We start from the raw sequence: 23,026 nt of genomic DNA on the forward strand, positions 1-23,026 counted from the left end.
AACAGAGCCACTAACCCAGGAACTTATCCTTGCAACAAAGCCCGTTGCCAATTGTGCCCACATATCTATTCAGGGGACACCATCACAGGACCTAATAACATCAGCCACACTATCAGAGGCTCGTTCACCTGCACATCCACCAATGTGATATATGCCATCATGTGCCAGCAATGCCCCTCTGCCATTTACATTGGTCAAACTGGACAGTCTCTACGTAAAAGAATAAATGGACACAAATCAGATGTCAAGAATTATAACATTCATAAACCAGTCGGAGAACACTTATCTCTCTGGTCACGCAATCACAGACATGAAGGTCGCTATCTTAAAACAAAAAAAACTTCAAATCCAGACTCCAGTGAGAAATTGCTGAATTGGAATTCATTTGCAAATTGGATACTATTAATTTAGGCTTAAATAGAGACTGGGAGTGGCTAAGTCATTATGCAAGGTAGCCTATTTCCCCTTGTTTTTTCCTACCCCCCCCCCAGATGTTCTGGTTTAACTTGGATTTAAACTTGGAGAGTGGTCAGTTTGGATGAGCTATTACCAGCGGGAGAGTGAGTTTGTGTGTGTGGTTTTTGGGAGGGGGGTGAGGGGGTGAGAGAACCTGGATTTGTGCAGGAAATGGCCCAACTTGATTATCATGCACATTGTGTAAAGAGTTGTCACTTTGGATGGGCTATCACCAGCAGGAGAGTGAATTTGTGTGGGGGGTGGAGGGTGAGAAAACCTGGATTTGTGCTGGAAATGGCCCAACCTGATGATCACTTTAGATAAGCTATTACCAGCAGGACAGTGGAGTGGGAGGAGGTATTGTTTCATATTCTCTGTGTATATATAAAGTCTGCTGCAGTTTCCACGGTATGCATCCGATGAAGTGAGCTGTAGCTCACGAAAGCTCATGCTCAAATAAATTGGTTAGTCTCTAAGGTGCCACAAGTACTCCTTTTCTTTTTGCGAATACAGACTAACACGGCTGTTACTCTGAAACTTGAAATAAGCAGACTTCCTGGTGTTCAGCTGACAAGAGGCTCTGCAATGTGGCAGAAGCCAGCCAGCAGATGGTGCAAGGGTTGAAAGTGAAACAACTGAAAGAGAAAGGAAAACAGGCTTCTAAAGAGGGGGGAGGGGGGAGCATAAAAAAACTTACTGATGTGGACAGACGGACAGGGAAATCTTTGTTTGTTTGGGCTGGGTGAGGATTTCACACATGAGTCGCTTGTTCTTCCCATGCTGAAGGAAGTTCGAAAGGTAAATTTTCTGTCTGGCTTGTGCAGAAGTGAGATTATATCCAAGCAAAGCAGGGTGTCATCTTTTTCTTAAAATGCTTCTAACAGCCTTAAGGTCCTTCACAGAAGCAGAGCTTGATCATTTCCAGTTCCGGTTAGACTCCTCATTCCATTGAGAAGGTAGGGAATGTAGAATGAGAACTATGTTTCTGGCTTTGGTGCATTTCAGTGAAGATGCGGCTTTCCCAAGATGTAGTACGTTTGTGCTTTTCAAAATGTGCTGTTCTTTCTGTGTTTAACAGCATCAGTAACTTGCGTAAGAGAAGGTAAAAACTGGAGACGGGTTTGAGCTACAAAGTTCAGCTGCAGATCCAAACCTCGTCCGAGTATGGGGGTGTTCAGATCCAGGGTTTTGATTCAGTCCAGGGTAGAGACAAGAGGCTTATCATGACATTCAGCTATGGGGGTGTTGGATCTGGGCTTTTGCTCTGGGACTGTCTCTATCCTCTGCATTAAATAAGGTAAAAGTTTTTAAGTCTCTAAGGCAGTAAGTCTGTTCAGTTTCTCGGCTTTCGCTATACAGATTGGATGTCACAGTTCTTCTGATTTCATGACAAATATTGCAGCAGGCATGTAAAACTGAAGAGGGCTGCTCCTTTCCTATTCAGAGAATATACAGCCCAACAGCAATCACTAATCTATCCTGGTGACAGTGAGTAACAATTATTCTGAAATCGGCTTGGGGATGCCCTATTCTAATTCTTTCAAGAGTCTGAAGATTGTATTCCAAGCAGAATCTTAGGGTCATCCCAGACGGAGAGTGCAGAGGGAAGGTGGGGAGGGAGAATATTATGTTTCACAGATATATCTTGGTCCCTGTGCACAGCCCAAACAAATGGGATTGTTCAGAGGAGCTGTGCAGGGTGATGCCCGTATCACCTCCAACCCGTAGGCAGGGCCTTTGCTGTAGTGTCCTTGGTCTGTTAAACTACCCCTAGGTGGGTTTTGGCCAATATATCCTTCTCCACTAGGGTGACCAGATAGCCAGAAAAATCGGGGAGGGGGGGAGTATAATAGGAGCCCATGTTAAAAAAAGTCCCAAATATCGGGACTATCGCTATAAAATTGGGACATCTGGTCACCCTATTCTCCACCCTCATACTCCCTCCCCCCCCCCCCCCCCCCCGGCCTGCTTTGGAGGCCTGTGCCCTAGCTGCTAGGCTTTATAATAGTGCATGCTCTGAATACTTTTCTAGAATACAAGTACAAAGATACAGCTTGGCTGCTGAGGAACTCATCAGAGGTGGGGTGGCTAGATGGAAAACAAAGTGATTTATTTAACGTTTTTATTCTTTCATTTGCTCTGTATTAAGATCCCTTTTCAGTATAAATGAATATAATTATTCTTATTGCTACTAGCATTAATTCTACTAACCATATGAAATCTAGGAAATGATCATGTTTATCCATCTTTCAATAACTCTGTAGAATTAAGGATTTGTTGTTTTGCCTTCGAAATATGATAAACTGTCTTTTGACCTTTCCCAGCACTGAGCCAGCTGCCTGAAACTCTTTGGGCCTGACTCTTCTCTCGCCCCCACTGGTTTAACACTTACATAACCCATTGACTTCAGTGGAATTATTCCTGATTGCCAGCAGCATGAGAGGAGAATGCATCTTCAGCTTTGTTATTCTGAGGAAATAAAACTCAGTGGTTGCTGAGCTGGCAAATTTCATTTTCATTTGGAGTTCTTTCCAGTGATGAAAACACGCATCTCGTGACCTGTACAGTAAGTGGCTGTTTCTTGGATGCACCCCCTGGTTCTCTCCAGTGAGTTGTGTGTGAATCTTGCTGTATTATCTCAGCTGTAATTTCCCCCTCCAGCCCCAATCAGATTTTTAAAGGAGCGACTGAGGTTCCCCATGGATTATAAGAATTCAGCACAGCCTCTTTTCTTTCTTATAGAAACAGGACAAAATCAGAACCTGATCTGAGGCCGTAGGAGTAGTGGTTCAGATAAAATAAACCCTGAACCCAAAGCACTCATGATTTATTTTTTGGGCATACAACCTAAAGTAAAACCAGGTTTCTCTGTTCACTCTGACCATAGAGTCATACAAATGAAGGGTTGGAAGGGACCTCAAGAGGCCGTCAAGTCCAGCCCCCCTGTGCTGAGGAAGTTTGAACATCTCTCACGGGTGTTTGAACAACCTGTTCTTAAAAATCTCCAAGGAAGGCGATTCCACAACTTCTCTTGGAAGCGTATTCCAGAACTTACTATCCTTATTGTTAGAAAGTTCTTCCTAACAGCTAACCTAAATCTCCCTTGCCCCACCACTACTCCAGCCCAAAGGAGGCTGACCCAACCCCAGCTACTGCTTCATCCCTGGGGCCACTGCTCCAGGAGTCTGGGGCCAACCAGCTGCTCTGGTGGTCCAAGGGTCGCTGCTCTGCTGGCCCTGGGGCTGACCACTGGACATCTGCTCCAGCCTTGCCACTGCTCTTGTGGCAGGGGCTGACAGCCGCTGCTCCAGCGCTATGGGGGCTGACCCAATGCTGGTTGCTGCTTCAGCCCTGGGGCTACTCCTCCCTCAGCCCTGAGGCTGACAGTTGCTCTGGCCCTGCCCCGGAAGAAGTCCCAGAGGTCTCAGAAAGTCACGGAATCCGTGACTTTCATGACAGAATCGTATCCTTAGTAATCATACTTAGCGCTTATATACAGAGCTTCTCAACCAAAGGTCTCACAGCACTTTACAAAGGTAGGTAAGGATTATTATCCCCATTTTACACACAGAGGTACAGCGTTTAGCTGACTGGCCCAGACTCCCATGTTAAACCAGTAGCAGAATCTCAACTAAAAGTCAGGTCTCCTGACTCCCCAACCCATCCTCTAACCATTAGATCACACTGCCATCCCCAAAAGGAGGTATAAGCCAATTGATTTGGATAGTATGAGAACCAGCTGAACCTGGTGCAGTAAATCAGTTCTCCCTTTGAAACAGTCCCCTACAGGCTTGACTCTCTTTGCAGGCTGGGGCCTAGCAGGTATTGTTGGATCATAGAATCATAGATGATTAGGGTTGGAAGAGACCTCAGGAGGTCATCTAGTCCAACTCCCTACTCAATGCAGGATCTAATCCCCAACTAAATCATCCCAGCCAGGGCTTTGTCAAGCCAGGCCTTAAAAATCTCTAAGGATGGAGATTCCACATCATGCTTTTGCTCCCTTTCTAATGTTTCTGGGCTTCCCCATTTTGTTGTGCCCCGGGGTATGTGACAAACCACTGAGCCTCCAGAACCATTCAGATCTCCCATGTGTTATGGCACCATTTGGATGATTGTGTATACTGCACTTTGTGGTGCATTCCATGCATTCAGAGACAGTCCCTGACTGGTGTAAATGGGCATAGCTACACTAAAGTCCACAGAGATTTAGGCCAGCTGAGGAACTGTTTATTTCTAGTGTGACTCATCAGGATGACTGTAGCCTTCATCAGCTTGCTAGGTCCACACTATTATGTGGGGTTTTTTTTTTTTTTTTCAATTACCTTATTTTCTTTAAGGCAACTGACCTTCATTGGGTGCAATGACGGAAACGTACCAAGACATCCTGCTGATGATCTTGGAGGAGCTGGTAGAGGAACAGAGAAAGAAGTTTAAATTGAAACTCGGTGACGCTGAACTGAGGAAGGGCTATGCAAACATTCCCAAGGGACGTCTGGAGAAAGCTGACGTAACAGACATGGTTGATCTGCTGATTAGATACTACCAAGAGGAGTATGCTGTGGAGGTGGTGATAAACGTGCTGGATCACATCAATGATAAGGATCTGGCTGAAAGGTTGAGAAGAAAGTCAGCTGAAGGTGGGTGGTGATTAGGATGATATCTAGCCCCTGTCTGTAAGTATAGATAGAGATGAAAGGTAGGAGCTGGATTCTGTGGCAGCCCCATGACATTGCAGTCCTGGTGCAAGCTGGCCCTAAAGCCACAGGAGATTGTCCTGGTGTAGGGTGATCCTTCAGGGGCACAGAGCCTTGCCTTCTCCAATATAAACACATAGCAATGTCTATGTTTAAAAAACAAATCCCCCAAAACAAGACACTCCACTGCACATCCAGCTTCCCCCTGGAGAGAAGATGAGAGAGAGAACAAACCACACATGGGAGATGTTAGCCATCTCAATGCACTACTGGAAGATGCTCTGATGCTGTAATGATGAGGGAGGTATTAGAACCTAGACAGAATGCAATAGTGGCTCCTAGGCTACCTCTGCTGGCTGCTAACGAACATTTTGGCTGGGGCTTCCTTGAACCCTAACAATCCCTAATTGAAGATGGCCTTAAGGGCCAGCATGACAAACTCCTTGCTGGATTGCACCGTGTATTTTTTAGACACAGCTGCGGCTCTGAGCCCATATGTCTGTATCATTATAGAGTTATCATAGATATGACATATATACTCTGTTGAGAGCATGTCCAGGAATCAAGACATGATAAAGTGTGTCTTTTCTTTCAGTATGGAAAACCAGACCTGTTTCTGTAAAGCCCCCTGACATCGGTAAGTCACTGCCCCAGCAGTTTGTGCACTATCCTATTTTTGTTTTAACACCAAGAACCAACAAAGTGATATGAAATGCGGTGGCACTTGTGTGAATGTGCTTGAATTCAGTGCAACTCCATTTACAGTAAAGTAAAATGGAAGGTCAGAATACATCAAAATGTGCAGCTCCCAAGTCTGCTTAAACTGAAACTTCCTCTTAGACTGAAGTGGTTCAGTGGAAACAAAATGGATTTTCTCTAAGAGAGTTCTACTGGACCCAAACGTGCCAGGTATTTGCACAGTACAGATTGTCTAGGTGTAAATCTGAAATGGATTTTGGGAAGATCTCTGGTAAGGAAATTGGATCCACATCTGAGCTTTGCAGATTAAGCCATCTTTACTGTAAAATGTCCTCTAAAAATGACTGTTTCTGTCATATTGATATATTTAGGGATATGTTCTTAAATAGACTAGAATACCGATAAACTGTTCTCTTCTCTTTTCCAGACCACAGAGCGAACTATGTGGCCTCCGTGAAGGAAAAATTTAGAAGAGTGAAGGATTATAATTCCAGGCCAGGAGAATGGGTGTCTTTGGAAGACCGCTACACAAAGCTCTTTATAGTAAAAAAACACCGTCAAGCAGAAGATAAAGAACATGAGCTACTGTCTAGAGGAAAAAGACACATGGAGATCATGAGGAAGCCGAGCAACTTTGCGGACTCCCATGTTAATGTGGAAGATCTTTTTGACACATTATCAGATGGCACAATAACGAGAAAAGTGATCTTACAAGGAATAGCAGGGATTGGAAAGACTGCTACAGTTAGCAAAATTATGTACGATTGGTCATCTGGCAGGCTTTACCAGGGCAGATTTGATTATATTTTTCATTGGAGCTGCAGGGAGCTGAACCAAAGAACAGAAAACCTGAGCTTAGCTCAATTAATTTTACAAAACTGGGGACATCCAAAGCCAGAGATAGGGGAAATTTTGTCTTGCCCAGATAAAGTCTTGTTTGTCATCGATGGCTTTGATGAACTCAGGTTTCCTGAAGATTATGATAAAAGTAAAAGCTTATCCTGTGATTTGAACACACCTCACTCAACAGCAGCAGCTGTGGTAGAAAGTCTCCTCAGCAGCAAGAGCCTTTCAGAAGCATGCCTTCTTGTCACAACAAGACCCTTAGCCGTAGGAATGCTGGAGACCCATATGCAAAGTGACCTCTGGGCAGAGATTGTGGGCTTCTTGGAGGAAGACAGAAAGGAGTTTTTCAAGAAGTTTTTCAAAGATGAAGAGAAAGCAGCCTCTGCCTACAGTTATATCCAAGAAAATGATGTAGTGTTCACCATGTGTTTTATCCCCCTCATCTGTTGGATTGTCTGTACAACCCTGAGCCTTCAATTGAGGCATAGCGAAGTGCTCAATCAGAAGGTGAGCACAACCACCGAAATATTTACCTATTTTGTGGACAGTTTATTGCAGTCCCATGGTCGTGCACAGACATCCACACAAGACCTTTTTCACAACCTTGGATCATTGGCCTATGCCGGTGTGAGGGACCAGAAAGTGCTGTTTGATGAGAGCATGCTGAAAAAGTGTAACTTGGAGGTGTCAAAAGGTCCATCAACTTTCCTCACGGAATTGCTGCAGGCAGATATTTTTGTGGAAACTATCTATAGCTTTGTCCATTTGACAGTTCAGGAGCTGTTTGCCGCCTTGTTCACCTTCTGGAACAAGGAGAAAGCTTCTGAGCTCCTGAAAGAAGCCTTTGTGGAGAATAAAAGCCATTTGATCTTAACTGTTCGCTTTCTGTTTGGATTGAACAATGACAAGTCACTAAAGCCTTTGAAAAGGTACTATGAAACCTGCATGGGCATTTCAAAGGATGAGCTTCTGAAATGGACTAAGAAGGCGCTTCTTATTTGCCAGGAACAGGGCGAGCAGAACCATCTCCTCCTGGAGCTGTTGCATTGTTTGTTTGAGATTCAGGATGAGGAGTTTGTCATAAGTGCTTTGGAGGAGATCAAGGAAGTGGTCTTCTTGGAAAACAATCTAGGGCAGGATGACCAACAGGTGATACTGTACAGTCTGCAGCATGCCAAGGAATTCAGTCAGCTGAAATTGGCCAGTCTGAAAGAGAGAGACATGATCAAACTGGTTCCGTTGCTAGGGAAATGCAAACAGATCCAGTAAGTACCATCAATGTGACCAAACTTTAGCGGAGTTCACAATATTCTGATCTCACTTGTCTCAGTGTGAACAAGGAGTAACTTCACAGAAGCCAGTGGAGTTACACTGCTATAAGTGAGGTCAGAATCAGGCCCAATAACGTTGTGAAGGTGAAACACACAGCAAAATTTGGCCTGAAAAATCCTTGTTACTTGCCGTTATATATGAGCCAGCAAGTAACCTCACAGCATAAGCTGAGTTTTCAGGGTTTGCAGTTAAACAGCGCCTCCCCGCATCTGGACTCCTTGGGTATGTCCACTTTGGAGTTGGAAACATCCAGACAATACACCAGCTCTGCTTGTGCTCCTGCGCTAATATTAGCAAAGTATCCAAGCCCGCTGCCTCTCTGGGCCCATTCTTGGGGGACTAGCTCATGCCGCCACCTATGTCCCAATGTCCACATTGCTATTTTTGGCATGCTAGCTTGAGAAAAGCTAGCATGTGTCTGTCTACTGGGCAGAGGGACACACTCCCAGGTGCAGTGTAGACATATTCATTGAGAGACAGTAAGCATGGAAAGCCTCAGTTTCATTTTTAGTCTCTCTTCAGAGAGCTTCATATTAAGACCCTTATCCAAACATATTCAAATATCTGCTGTCTTCTTCTCTTCACTTGTCTGCACTGCACGTCCTTCATCCCAGCCCAACCAAATCCTCCTCCTTTCCTTCCCAGCCTTACCCTTCTCTCTTCCCAAATAGCGCTGCAGCTCCAATGCCTAGCCTCCTGCTCCTTTTCTGTAACCCCCAAGTTCCATGTCCTCCTCCTCCCAATCCCTTACCCCGACCAGGACTCCTGCCTCTTCTGGTCCCATCATGGGGTATCATCGGCTCCTCAGTCTCTCTACTCAGCCCAGATCCAATTGTTAATTAATAAACTAAATACTGTGCAGTGCTCCTTCACTCTGATATTTTCTGTATCTAATATAAGACTACTACATATTGTACTCTAGACCAAAACTCCATGGGAGTCTATTGCAATCATTCCTGTGATAACATCCGTCTCCGTGCTGAATGGTCTTCCTGATTAGCAGAGCATCTACTCCTGTAGCCTCCGGTATAGATACTAACACTGCTAAATCTGTTTTTCTCCCTATAGTTTGAATGCCTCTGGAATCTCATTGTCTACGGTATACAAAGTGTGTGCTTACCTTTCACAAAAGCTTAGAATGACCAGACTGCACGTGGAGCACGAAGAAGAAGATGAAATGTATTTTACAGTGGAAGCAAGCTGTGAAAGGGACCCTTGCACGTAAATAGAACTATTTGTCTTGCTCACTCCAAGAGACAATCTAGAGAGAGAAATCATTAGCGGCAAACACTGCAGTATGGCTTTGGACAGTGAAGGTAGAATCATATGCTATTTTTATAAAAGGCAGCCAGAGCAGGATAGTTGTGCTCCTTTGATATCTGATGGCAAGAGAGTTGAAAGAGAGGCCAACAATAGTGTACTTTCCAGTTCAGCAGTGGATAGTAGGACCTAGCCTTTCCATATGTTGTCCCTTTCACACTCATGTGGGATAAAAGTGATCATGAAATTAAATTCATGATTCTCAGAATGGTAGGAGGGCAAACACCTCAGCATTATGTCAACGGGATAGCTTCTCCTGTTGACATAGCTACCACCTCTCGGGCAGGTGGGTTAACGACACCAACGGGAGAAGCTCTCCTGTTGGCATAGTAGCATCTTCACTAAAATGCTACATCAGTGCAGCTGCTCCGCTGTAGCACTGTATGTGAAGACAAGCCCTTAAATGGCTTCGAGTTGAAAGGGCCTGATGAAATACGTCCTACAGCACTAAAGAGATCTCTGAGCCATTAGCGATTATCTTTGAGAACTTGTGGAAGACAGAATAGATCCCAGAGGACTGGAAAAGGGCAAATATAGTGCTAATCCACAAAAAGGGGAATAAGGACAACCCAGGGGATTATAGACCAGTCATCTTAACTTCAGTACCCAGAAAGATGAGCAAATAATCAATTTGTAAACACCTAGAAAATAACGTGATAAGTAACAGTCAACATGGATTTGTCAAGAGCAAATCATGTCAAACTAACCTAATATCCTTCTTTGACAGGGTAACAAACCTTGTGGATGGGGGAGAGCCGTAGATGTGGTATATCTTGACTTTAATAAGTCTTTTGATGCTGTCTCACATGACTTTCTCATAAACAAACTAGGGAAATACAATCTAGATGGAGCTATAAGGTGGGCGCACAACTGGTTAGAAAAGCGTACTCATTCGTCAGTGGTTCACAGTCAAGCTGGAAGGGCGTATCAAGTAGGGTCCTGCAGGGATTTGTCCTAGGTCTGGTTCTATTCAATATCTTCATAACTGATTTGGATAATGGAGTACACTTATCAAGTTTATGGACAATTCCAAGCTGGGAGGGGTTGCAAGTGCTTTGGAGGACAGGTTTACAATTCAAATTAATCTTGACAAACTGAAGTAATGGTCTGAAATAAATAGGATGAAATTCAATAAGGACAAATGCAAAGTACTGCACTTAGGCAGGAATAATCAGTTGCATAAATATAGGGGAAATGATTGCCTAGGAAGAAAGACTGCAAAAAAGGATCTGGGGAATATAGTGGATCACAAACTAAATACGAGTCAACAATGTAATACTGCTGCAAAAAAAGTGAACATAATTCTGGGATGTATTTGCAGGACTGTTGTAAGCAAGACACAAAAAATAATTCTTTCACTCTACTCAGCACTGATAAAGACTCAATTGTAGTATTGTGTCCAGTTCTGGTCACCATACTTTGGGAAAGATGTGGACAAATTGGAGAAAGTCCAGAGGAGAGCAACAAAAACGATTCAGGGTCTAGAAAACATGGCCTATGAGGAAAGATTGAAAAAGAAATGGGCTTGTTTAGTCTCAAGAAGAGAAGGCTGAGGGGGGACATAACACCCTTCAAGTATGTAAAGGTGTTATAAAGAGGAGGGTGATAAATTGTTCTCCTTTACCACTAAGGACAGGACAAGAAGTAATGGGCTTAAATTGCAGCAGGGGAGATTTAGGTTAAACATTACGAAAACCTTGCCAACTGTCGGGTAGTTGAGCTCTGGAATAAATTGCCTAGGGAGGATGTGGAATTTCCATCATTGGAGATTTTTAAGAACAGGTTAGACAAACACTTGTCATGGATGGTCTAGATAAGACTTAGTCCTTCCTCAGTGCAGGGGACTGGACTTGGTGACCTATTGAGGTCCCTTCCAGTCCTCCATTTCTATGATAAACTCACCTCTGTATGCAAAGGGACAGCCCTAGATTAGTGCACCATGTAATTCCACTGAAGCCTTATTTTGGTGGGTTTAGATAGGATTTACTTGACGTGTAGACCTTATGCTGGCCCTCTGCACAGGGGAGAATTTCACCCAGTGAACTCCTGAGTTCTGATCCCAGCGCTGCTGAATCACTGCAAGGGGCCCTGGGCAAGTTGCTTAACCTCACTGTCGCCATTTTGATTTGTCCATAACATGAGATGGATCTGTCATGAAGATTAATGCCCGTGAAGTGTGTTCATGTTGGAAAGCTCCATATATGTATGTGATACATGTTATCATCATCTCTGTATTTTAATGAGATGCCTAGTTCATGACAAAGTTTATCAGGCACTAGTCCCAGTGGACAACCCCATCTTAATTCTGCCAATGCATCACAACTTGATAAGGCTCAGCGCTTCTAATGGCCTTCCTCAAATGCAACATACCCTGGTGGGGTACAGTTGCTGTGTCATAGCTTGCTGCATGTTCACTCAGTCAGTGAAATTCCCACCCCATGCAGGGAGCCAGCATGAATCCTGTGCACCTCCTCATTCCTATGCACAGGGGTGAATGTCATGCCTAGCTAGTGTTGGTCTCATCAAGATCACAGAGCTGTTTTGAATAGCAGAGCAACGTAAAGAATCATAGAACTGTAGGTTTAGAAGGGACCTCAAGCTGCCAAGATGCAGGATTTGTTGTGTCTAAAAGAAGTGGTATTCTAAGTCATCATTTTGTTTTATTTGTCTTTGTAGTGAATGCATATGATGATGTTAGAGGTGACCTTCTTGAAAAGGAAAAGAAAAATTGGACTTGTGCCCTTTTTTGCCCACTATTTTTCCAAAAAAGTGCATTTGGATTTTTGTCCTATGCTTGCATTTATTTTGGAAATATCCAGATATCAAATCTAGTTCTTCTCAGGTTTTGGTGGATGGACCCATTGGAGGTCTCAGAGATATGGATAGTGATTCCTTTCAGCCCTTGCTTGGTGGGACTGGGGTATTAACAAAGAGAAGTTTGCTTGCGCATGTGTCTCTGGGTTTGAATTAAATAGCTGTTAGTTAAAAGTCTGTACTTTTATTAACCTGAATTTTAAAAAAAGTCACTTCCTCTCTCAGTGAGTTTTCACTTGCATGGTGTCTTTAATGGCATAAGGCTAACAGCACTCCAATTGACCATAGATCTTAGAGGAAGAATTGGGTAGACAAGATCTAAATTTTGATGTCATGAAAAAACATGAAAAAAACATTTTTCATTTCAAAACACTATATGGGTCTCTTTCATATATAAAAAATTTTTTTTTGAAGGCCACTAGCCCAATTCTCCTCCCCTCCACCCCTTCCTATTCCTTTGCTGGTCACCTCTGAGCAGTAAAACCATTCAGTTTTGTATTAGCCAAGTGGAGATCAGACTGGTTTTGTCCTGACATCTCATTTTATTTTCCTACTCTGTTAAAACCTCTAAGTAAGGTGATCTCATTCTGCTTACAGAATAACTTTAGATAACCTTCCTGAAGACACTGCCATTGCAATTTGTGACCACGTTATTTCAGCTCACCCTGGCATTGTCGCCCTTGATGTGAATAGGATTCAGGGAAGTGAGGAATTTGTAAAAAGCCTGAAGAATAGTCTTCTGGACTCGGACTGCAGACTGGAATCAGTGGGGTAAATGGACATTTGTCATTTCAAGTTATCAAACAGACTCACCATATCCTTCCTCTCATAGAAACTGAGCCAGGTTCTTCCTGATGATAAGCATCCATTTATTTTAATTTCATACTTAAGGACCGAGGCAGGTCATCTTGTGACGGTCAGGAAGGTGTTTACAGATGGTTTGATTCAATTTTATTTTCTGCCAAGCTTCAACATTGAGAACCCCAGACTCCAGGCTTTCCAGGACATCTGCCAACATCTTGCTACTCACCGTAGCCCGAGAAAATTCCTCTTATTCCGAAGGTATGAGGAGGATGAAATACACTTTGGATACGAGGCAAAGGATGAGGAGAAGAGTGGCAAAAGGTATGTTTTAATTGATTCATCTTCCTTTGTCTCTTGTTGAAATAATATGTACCGGGGGGAGTGTCACTGGGACAGCAAGAAGTGGATCTAGCTTTAATAAAACATCACAGGGGCTTTCTTTATAGAGGGTTTACATGTATTTTCATCCTTCCCTGAACTAAGACAGTACGTAGCCAAAGCCTAAAAAAAATGGAGAGATTGAAATTTGGATTTCACAGCCAGGCGTTTCAGTGTGCAATCATCTCAGATTTGGTCTCAGAACATGAGGGTTAACAGTCGCAGCATCCAGATTCAGAATGCGTGTAGCATTCAGCATGAAAATGGACTGCCTAAAAGTTCCAGTATCCTGCTCTCAACTTCCTGGTCTGATTATCCTGGTTTTAGTTCATAAGGTAGCAGTCCCAGTTCACAGACTTCAGCCTGACCCTCATACATAAGGCACCCCTGTTTCAGACTACAACATACCCCTACCCTGATTGGCCCAGACGCCACTTTCCTCACCAAGCCTCGTGTATTTTTTTCAGGATCAAATCAGGGCAATTAATTCCTGCTTTTCCTGGCTAATTGTTGTCATGGCAACCCCCCATTTATTTCCAGGTCTCAGCACTCTCAGTCTCTGGAACTCATTTAATTCCCAAAGAAAGGGGAAAAAGAACTAGCACAGGAAAATGCTGCAGAATAAATAGATATAAAGAACAGGGGATGAGGGAGGGAGAGATCAGACAGTCTCTCAAACTCCATTTGTATCCATTTACTCAGGCCTTGTCTACATTACACAGTTTTTTCAACACAAGTTATGCCAACATAAAGCCACTACTTTAATTAAACCGCTGTTGCATGTCCACACTATGCTCTTTGTGGAGGCGGAGTGCATCCACACTAGCAGCTCTTGCATCAACACAGAAAGCAGCATGCTGTGGGTAGCTATCCCACTGTGCATCTGGCTGCAGGGTGCTTTGGGAAGGATTTCTCCCCCTCCCCCCGCAGCGATAGCCTGCCCTGCCTTCCTTGCCACAGCGTTCCTAGTGCTGGGGAGAGCAGGATTCCACATTAATGATTCTGTGATTCCCTCCAAGTTCTCCCACAGCTTCCTCTTCCCACAGACCAAGATGATCTACCCCTGTCCTGTAGTCCAGGCATGAATGCGTTTGCTGCCAGGAGCCAGAATGCCCAGCTGCTGGACAGTAGCTATGAGAGCTCTCCACACTGAGGAATGTCAACACGTCCCAACACTTCCCCAGGGTTTTGAAAGGGGAGGGGCGCATGCCTGTGTAGCTGGATACAGGGCAGCGGCATTCAAAACAGTGAGCAGAGTGGTCACGGCGGGTATTGTGGGATACTTCCTGGAGATCAGTTACAGTGACTTAACAAATGCAGAGTCTACACTGTTGCTTTGTCGCCCTAACTTTTCTGCAAAAAGCTCTATGCCAACAAGAACAAATGGATATAAACTGGTCATCGGGAAGTTTAGACTTGAAATTAGACAAAGGTTTCTAACCATCAGAGGAGTGAAGTTTTGGAATAGCCTTCCAAGGGAAGCAGTGGGGGCAAAAGACCTATCTGGCTTCAAGATTAAACTCAATAAGTTTATGGAGGAGATGGTATGATGGGATAATATGATTTTGTCAATTAATTGATCTTTAATTATTCATGGTAAATAGGCCCAATATCCTGTGATGGGATGTTAGATGGGGTGGGATCTGAGTTCCTACAGAGAATTCTTTCCTGGGTATCTGGCTGGTGAATCTTGCCCATATGCTCAGAGTTCAGCTGATCACCATATTTGGGGTCGGGAAGGAATTTTCCTCCAGGGCAGATTGGAAGAGGCCCTGGAGTTTTTTCGCCTTCCTCTGTAGCATGGGGCACGGGTCACTTGCTTGAGGATTCTCTGCCCCTTGAAATCTTTAAACCATGATTTGAGGACTTCAATAGCTTAGACATAGGTGAGAGGTTTATCGCAGGAATTGGTTGGGTGAGATTCTGTGGCCTGCATTGTGCAGGAGGTCAGACGAGATGATCATAGTGGTCCCTTCTGACCTTGATATCTATGAATAAGGTGGTTTTATTTTGTTTGCTGCCAAAAGTAGCATTGTTGTATGTCCACCTCTAGCTTGAGAACATCAAGTGGGGGGCAGTTATGTTTTTTGGAGTCATCTAGTTGAGGTGTGGTGCATAGAACCAGATTTCTGAACTTACAGTCACGTCTGAAAGGTTGTTTAACATTAAAGTAAAAATACCTGACCAGGACGATTGGTCTGCAATAATCTTTGTTAGGATCTTCAGAAGCTCTAAATAATGATCTTCAGTTCAACGCAGTGCGAATGAACTTTGCCAGACAGTACCCCAATACAACCACCAAACAGTGCAAAGTAAATTCTTCATGAACTGGACTCCTTTCCCGTTGACCTTCTGTAGCATTAGCATGTCTCCTAAGGCAGTATATAACCCAGGCCCATTCAGTGAGGTGATTTGTCACCTTTTAGTGATGACTGACCCACATAGCCAGGTTGATAAGCCTGCTTCATCTTGGGCTAACAGAGCGAGATCTTTTAGCTCAGGCGCCAGAGCTTATATTTGTAAGATCCAGAGGTTGTTGATTTGATCCTTGCTTATGATGATCCACCCAGGGGCACAGCATTACCACTGGTGTGTCTTCCCAGACACCAGAGGTGCAGATTACGCCCCTAAAGCACTTGAGGCATTGACACATTTAACGAGGATCTTATATGTACTTCCAGCTTTAACTTCATCTGAGCAATACGGGGTTGGTTGGTTGGTATTTGGTATAGTGATACATAAATGTAGACCTAGAGAGATTAGAAACATGGACAAAATATAATCAAGTGAGATTCTATTTGAAAACATGCAAATGAATACATCTGGGGGAAATAATCTGAAACAGAGATATTCAGTGGGTGGGAAATGGTAATGCTAAAAGAGACTTGAGAGGGAAAGGAGAGCAATTTAGACATGAGTTTGTGATGTGATAGAAAAGGGCAGTGTGATTTTGGGGCTGCGTACGCAGAAGCATCATACCCTAGGATTTGCAGACGCTGCACTTGTTTAGATTTGTAACTTGAGTCAAAGTAACGTTATTGTTATGAATAATAGTTATAAAATGATGTCATTTCTACTGCCTCTTTCGCCAGATTATCTCAGAGCGGTTAATTGAAATGGAAACCGCTGTGGAAGAAGAAATGGAAAAGCCATGCAGTAATTCTTTTAGCACCTTTTTTCTATAGTTATAATGTAATCTTGTTCACTTTCTTTTATCCAGACTCCAAAAGAAAAAGAAGAATGAAAAGAGAAAGGGAAAGAATGAGGCACAGAAAAAGTGTTTTCCCTGGCCATGTTTAATAAGGAAAACGGGAGAGAAAAAGCAAAAGAAAAAGGACTGCATGTAAATATTCCCTTCCCCTTTTTCATGACTCTTTCTTGAAATATTTTCAGTAGTTCACTGTAATAAGATAGAAGCCCCTGAATATATTTACCCACAAAGGGACAGATACCAGATCCAAATGAGAATAAACGATATACTGTTGTAAGGAAAAAATAAACCGTAGAAGGACTCGAATCAAACCCATGCATGAACTTCAGGGAATTTCAAACCTGGTTCCAAACTTCATGATTTGTGCCCATCACTATATTAAGTAAACCTGAATCCAGGATCAGGAATGCCACAAACTTTGGCAACATCTAGATCCAAATTTTGCAGTTCAGTCCCATCTCTGAAATAATGGCAGAGAAGAAAGGAAAAATGTTTGTTTAGTTATTTTCCTTGGTCAGATTATTATTATTATTTGTTTACAAGTGTGCCCATGATGTGCTAGGTAGAGCTGGGAGAAATTGTTTGAACAAAACTTTTTTTTGGCAGAAAACACAGATTTGGAGAGACAGAAACATTTCATCAATTCATTTTGACATATTTTGTTTCAACATTTTCTCAACAAAATGTTTAATTTTTTTCGTTTAAAACAGCTTTTCAATTCAAATTTCCTTTTAGTATTATTTTTTAAAATATGTTAAATGCTCAAAAACGAAACAAAATGTTTCATTTTGGGTTGAATGAAACCTGAAATAATTGTTCAACCTGAAATAATTTTTTCCAGCTTTTCAATTTGCTAAAAATTTTATTTTTGGCTCTATCTGAAACTACTTTTTCCCCAGTTCTTTGGAAATGCCAGTGAACCAGAAAATCCATTATTCTCTCACCTCTTGTGCTAGGTGCTTTCTAGACGTACAAGAGGAGCTCACAGACTAAGGTCAGACAAACAAGTAGACAGAGGTCAGGGACTGGGGACAACAAAATGGATTTTCTGTACAAATCAATAAGATTTGCTAAAAGCAGTGTGGCTGGTGTGTTGTAAGAGGGACTTGAAAATGGAGACGGCAGGGGCCTAGCATGAGTTCAAGGGAACTGAATGGCATGGAGGTGATTGTTTGAGGTGGATGGACAAAGGCAGTTTAACTGGTGAAGTGGAGGGAAAGGAGATGATGCATATCTTGACAAGGGAGGGCCACTCTATACAGATCCTTGAAGGAGGATCATGCATCATGTTGGCTCTTCCTCTGTGGGTTCTCTTCCTGACTCTGCTATACTATCTGTGTGACTATGGGTTTTCACTTATGACAAGATTTTCAGAAGTGTCCTATAATTTTTGGATGCTCAGTTTTTGGGTGCTCAGATTGAGACCCCCGAAGGGCCTGATTTTCAGAGGAGCCAAGTGCCTATAACTCCAGTTGACGTGAATAAGAGGCTGCGGGTGCATGGCTGCTCTGAAAATCCGGCCCCAAGTGTTCTAAGTTGGGCATCCAAAACAAGTGGCCAATTTTGAATATTTTGGCCTTTACTGCTTTGTGCCTCTGTTTCCCCAGCTAGTACGCACTTTGGCAGAGTGTTTAGAAATCCTCAGATGGGAAGTGCTACTGGTGGGAAAAGAGTTGTTTCTATTTATTGTTATAACTTTTAGTGTTAAAATCTGCTTTTTCCACTAGTGCTGTCCTCACCTGTCTCCCTGAAGAGTATTTTCTTGAGCTCACCATGTGGGTCACCTCCACGTTCACTCCGCTAGCCCTGTGCCTGGATGAAAATTCCATCAATGATGAGCTGATGAAAACAATATGTGAAAATCTGAACAGTACTGATTATCAGCTTCAGTCACTGAGGTGATCAGAATCTTCTAAGGTATCTTCCTGGTATCCAGGATAGGAACATAGGAATCTGCCAGAATTGCCAGAACCAGACCAGTTCTCCATTTGGTTCAGTAGCCTATCCCTGGCAGTGACCCGTACTAGATGTTTCTGAGGGCTGAAGTTTATACCAGCTAAGGATCTAGCCCCCAGTTTGACTTTCATGAAGGTCTTACACAGTAAATACTCGCCAGTGGGAATTACTCTTGAGTTGTTCATAATGAGAAATCCAGGGGTTGGTAGGGGGTCTAAAAAATAGATGTTCATGTAAGTTCAAAATATCTGTTACAGCAGTCATCCCTCTCCAGTTTGAAGTCTGGACTATCTCTGTCTATAGCTGTCTTTCAGTCCAGGGCTTGTTTAATCTTTCCTCTTTGTATGTTTCTTTTTAAAGCCTTCGCTCTTGCAGCATAACTCAGGAGAGCATGGCTAATATCTGCTCACTATTCCTCTGCAACACGGCAGTCTCCTTGGACCTTCAGAGCAACTCTGTGGGGGATGAAGGAGTTAAACTACTTGCAGTGTGCCTGAAGAGTAAAGGTTGCTGCCTAGAAAAACTGAGGTACAGTTGGAGAGAGATGCTCTGGTGTAACTGTTGATATGGAAAATGAGGCACTGTAACTAGCGCGTAAGGTGGTATCCATTGGCTTCAAAGCATAGTTACTAATATAGGCCCTGGTCCTGCAAATATTTATTCATGTGCTTAACTTTACCATCCATTTAAATGGGACTGCTCTTGGTAGGCCAGATAAGCATGTGCCTGTGGCCTGGTCTACACTAGAAAATTGTTGGCTTAACTATGTCTCTCAGGGGTGTGAAAAATCCCGCCCCCCAACCCTGAGCAATATAGTTAAGGTGACCTAACCCCCAGTGTAGACAGCGCTAGGTCGATGGGAGAATTTTTCCATCAACCTCGCTACTGCCTATCGGGGAGGTGGATTAACTACAGCGACAGGAGAATCCCTTAGTGGCTACCCTGAGTGTTTGCAGGATTGGGGCCATAGTCTAAGAAATGAAGAGCCGGATGATGGCCAGCAGAGAATTTGCTGTGTGGACAGGAGATCTTTTGCTGGCCAAGGCTGCCTCCCTCCTGGCAGAAGGATTCTGGGGATAGGGCATGGGCGGGATAGTGTGGGGGAGGCAGGGCGGAGTGAAGGCCTTCTGCACCCATTCCTCTGAGAGCTGAGTAGAAGACACACATCAGTCCAACTTTTCTTTCATGGTTATTTCAGCTTATCAAGTGCTGCCCTCACAGAAGACTGTGTTCCTGCCATCACCTCTCTGTTTTCCCGGAAGAACACCCTGATTTGGCTTGACCTGAGCTTTAATCACCTCGGAGATGGTGGAGTGAAAGCCTTGTGCTCTGCCCTGAAAGATAAGGAGAGCCATCTTGAGAAGCTAATGTATGTCCAGGCTCCATTCTTTTTCCTTTTGATTTTGTTGATGCCATAAAGAGTCCCGGGTGGGTTGTTTACAAAACCGTAATGCACTCCGTAATTCTTCATTTTCATGATGGTTTCAGTGATTTCAGGCAGCAATTAGGTTTTCAAACTCTCTGATTCCGAGTTTTTCCTCTTTCTTCCTATTGCGTAGCCTTGAACACAATGGCATCACTAACAACTGTGAGCAGGAGCTCATCCAACTCATTGAAAACACCCTGTCTCTGAAATATCTGTGCTTGGATGATAATGAGTTTACATCCACCTCCAAAGCCCACATCTGTGGCGTGTGGAACAAGTATCATGATGAGGAGGAGGTGGAGGAAGACTGACTGTGAGTCGCAGGTGCTGCACTCAATTCTCCCTTCTTGGCTGTGAAGGTAGGTGCAGATCTCAGGAACTTCAGTATGTTACACAAACATGGTGCTAAGGAAAGGTACCAAAATGAAACCACTGGGATGTTTACAGTATATTCTTTACACACTGAACAAAGTACAATACAGGGTGCAGCAGTGCAACCATTTCCTATACAGCTCTGCCCATGAGCCTCAACCCTGGCATGGATGGAGCACCTCTAAGGATGAGATGGTTACAGTGTCCGTGCTCACCCAGCCCTTGGCTTTTCTGATGTGACTGGCATAAATGGTGCCAAGCGGAGGTGATGGAAGAGAGAACAAAGGGGGCAAGAGGAAACCCACCTATACAAACCCAGAAATTAAAAACTGAATTTCAGAAATGACCTTATCAAGTGTTCTGACATTTATAGAAGGCAACTTTGAAAACTACAATCTCCTCAGAGCTGCAACCTGGTGGTTGTTCACTACACTAAAAGAAACTAGGGCAAATAACTCTTGCCTGTGAGTAAATGTTTACTGGTTCTTGTGTAATACTGAGCAGTACAGTGTAGTACAAATAGTTCCAAAATTAAAGGATAATGCAAGACATCACCTGTTTCATGTCCAATTTCCAGATTGTGAGCTGGCTGGGGCAGGGACTGTCTTTATGTCATTTGTTTATACTGTGCCTATTACAAAGGGGCCTGATTCCTCACATGGGAGTTTAGGAGCTACTGCACTAGAAATAATAGTATAGCCATGCAATAATCAGTTATTCAGTGTTTTAATGCAAGGATCAGGCCTGGATTAGGTCTCTCTTGTATATTCCATGCATGATCCTAGCACTCCGCTATTTCCCACAGAGGGGGCCAAAGGAGTGGAAAATCTGGTCCTTTGGGACTGAGATAATGAGGCCTCATCTTCCCCTCCCTCTGACCTCACAAAATCCTGTGAACAAATCTTGTGGGGCATATGGCATCCAGGGGTTTTAGGTGGATGTTGCTGGGGCGTGAGTTGTGGGCTCTTTGCAGCTTTGTTCCTTAGAAGCCCACGGAGATTTCCCACAGTAAATTAATTCTGCCACTCTCAGGGTTAGTTCATGCAAACACCTGGTCTGTACTTTTGGCCATTCCCCCATGTCTCCATGAGGGCACTGAGCCAGGAATGAGCAGCAGGGCTCTTTAGAGATCCATGCTGCCACAGGGATCAGGGTCTCACTTCCCAAGGCTGCCCAGAAACCAATGGGATTATCATACATCCATATGGTAAGAAGGCCACTCTGAAGGTGCCTCACCTTGAACTCATGTTGCAGAATAAACTCTGTGACTAGCATGGTTGCGGATCTTTCTCACTATGTGTGGCCTGGTAGTTGTGTTTTCTCAGTACGGCCTGGTCTAGACATGGATTTTTTTTGTCAGTTATGCACATTAGAAAAAACTGCCTTGAAAATTGGTATATCTTAGGTCATTTTTAGATTCCCTGGGATTCTATATTGTGTGAGCATTTCGTGTACCGTGTGCTGAATAATAACATGAGGATTCCGTTCTTATTAAACTAACCTGGCTCTTCATTAAAGCAACTGTTTATAGAATTACTCCAGCCACACCTTAACATTTCTAGCCGTGTGCACACAGACTGACTTCCCAGTTTCTCCTCCAAACTCTTCTCTCCTGCAACCTATTCACCTCTCTCCATGGTCCATGTACGTTGCTACAATGAGAATGATAGATTCCAAGTCCAGAAGAGACCATTGTGATCATCTAGTCTGACCTTCCATATAACATAGGCCATAGAACTTCACCCAGTCATTCCTGCAACGAAGACAATCCTACAAAGAATCAAACCCAAGAATATTTACAATAAAAATAAATTCCTTAATGTTTTGCTTTTGACTGTAACTCACAGCTCATAAAACAGCATAGTCTATAACCTCTGCAGATCAATACAGTCTGAGACCTCTAATGCCTTGTAAACTGGAACATTTAATGGGATTAGGACTAAAATGTACCAAGGCAGCTAATTTTTCATTAACTATTAATATTAATAGGCTCTTCTAAATGTATTTCACAAGTTTCAGTAACAACCTAGTAACTTGGTATGGCATTTTAGCAATTTATAATCCCCTTCTGTAACAGGGATCTGAATTAATCTTTATACATCTCATTAGTTTAGCCATCACAGATCTTTTACAAGGCAATTGGCTTTCAGCAGCCTTCATTTAATTTAATTTATTAATATCTCATTTATATTTCATATATGTTGTTTTAATTATTAAATCGCTTCATCTCAGAAACATAATTCTGTTATACAGCACCTACTCTATGCTTTTAGAGCCTGAAAAAATTTTAAAGGCATTTTTGAAACAAGAGAAGGTTTTTGTTTGTAAAATCAGATCTTAATTTTGAGCCAGAGGTTCATGAAGTTTTTCTTAGCAAATGAAATTGATTTTTGTTCTTTTTTAAAAAAATTTTCTCTATTCTATATATAAAATTTTATAATAGAATTACAAAAGTGCAAACTATACAGGGCAGAATTATCATTTGTAGAAGTACCATTAAACAGCAAATACAGATATTTGGGTGTTTGGGGCGTGGGGGTGGGGGAGGGGAGTGACCAGTAAATAGTCTTCTCCGATAGCACTATAGCAATATTCATATCTGCTATCCAGTGTAATAATTATTATTATTCATTTCAGTGAATAATCTGAAGTACATGCCATTAAGAAGAATAATTCATGTTCATAGAGCAGCCTTCATCCCAAGAATGCCAAAGC

General features: G+C 43.0%; 1 protein-coding gene across 3 annotated transcripts; it reads left to right on the forward strand.

Annotated features, from left to right (window-relative positions):
- Window positions 1-1,163: 1,163 nt before the first annotated feature.
- On the forward strand, window positions 1,164-22,131 carry LOC311517403 (NACHT, LRR and PYD domains-containing protein 3-like). Of its 3 annotated transcripts, none has more exons than XM_084622223.1 (14): window positions 1,164-1,254; window positions 1,816-1,944; window positions 2,781-3,022; window positions 4,797-5,096; window positions 5,749-5,790; window positions 6,280-7,963; window positions 9,099-9,251; window positions 12,762-12,935; window positions 13,131-13,289; window positions 16,567-16,689; window positions 18,285-18,455; window positions 18,874-19,041; window positions 19,712-19,882; window positions 20,073-22,131. In XM_084622223.1, the coding sequence occupies exons 4-14, from the start codon at window positions 4,820-4,822 to the stop codon at window positions 20,248-20,250; spliced, it is 3,300 nt and encodes a 1,099-aa protein (XP_084478349.1). In that variant the 5' UTR covers window positions 1,164-1,254; window positions 1,816-1,944; window positions 2,781-3,022; window positions 4,797-4,819; the 3' UTR covers window positions 20,251-22,131. The 3 variants fall into 3 exon arrangements, with proteins under 3 accessions (XP_084478349.1, XP_084478351.1, XP_084478350.1); XM_084622224.1 differs by lacking the exon at window positions 1,164-1,254 and adding an exon at window positions 1,337-1,412; XM_084622225.1 differs by lacking the exon at window positions 1,816-1,944 and having other exon boundaries at window positions 1,173-1,254.
- The last annotated feature ends 895 nt before the right edge of the window (window positions 22,132-23,026 follow it).

This window comes from Lepidochelys olivacea (genome assembly GCF_965140295.1).
Source record: "Lepidochelys olivacea isolate rLepOli2 genome assembly, chromosome: 3".
NCBI classification, from domain to species: Eukaryota; Metazoa; Chordata; order Testudines; family Cheloniidae; genus Lepidochelys; species Lepidochelys olivacea.

What these genes read in the sequence shown, in the direction of transcription:
- LOC311517403 (XM_084622223.1), top strand. Translation starts at nt 4,820, where the DNA reads ATGACGGAAACGTACCAAGACATCCTGCTGATGATCTTGGAGGAGCTG. An exon ending in GGGAAATGCAAACAGATCCA is followed by an intron (nt 7,964 to 9,098) that starts GTAAGTACCATC and finishes TTCTCCCTATAG; the next exon opens with TTTGAATGCCTCTGGAATCT. An exon ending in TGTGAAAGGGACCCTTGCAC is followed by an intron (nt 9,252 to 12,761) that starts GTAAATAGAACT and finishes TTCTGCTTACAG; the next exon opens with AATAACTTTAGATAACCTTC.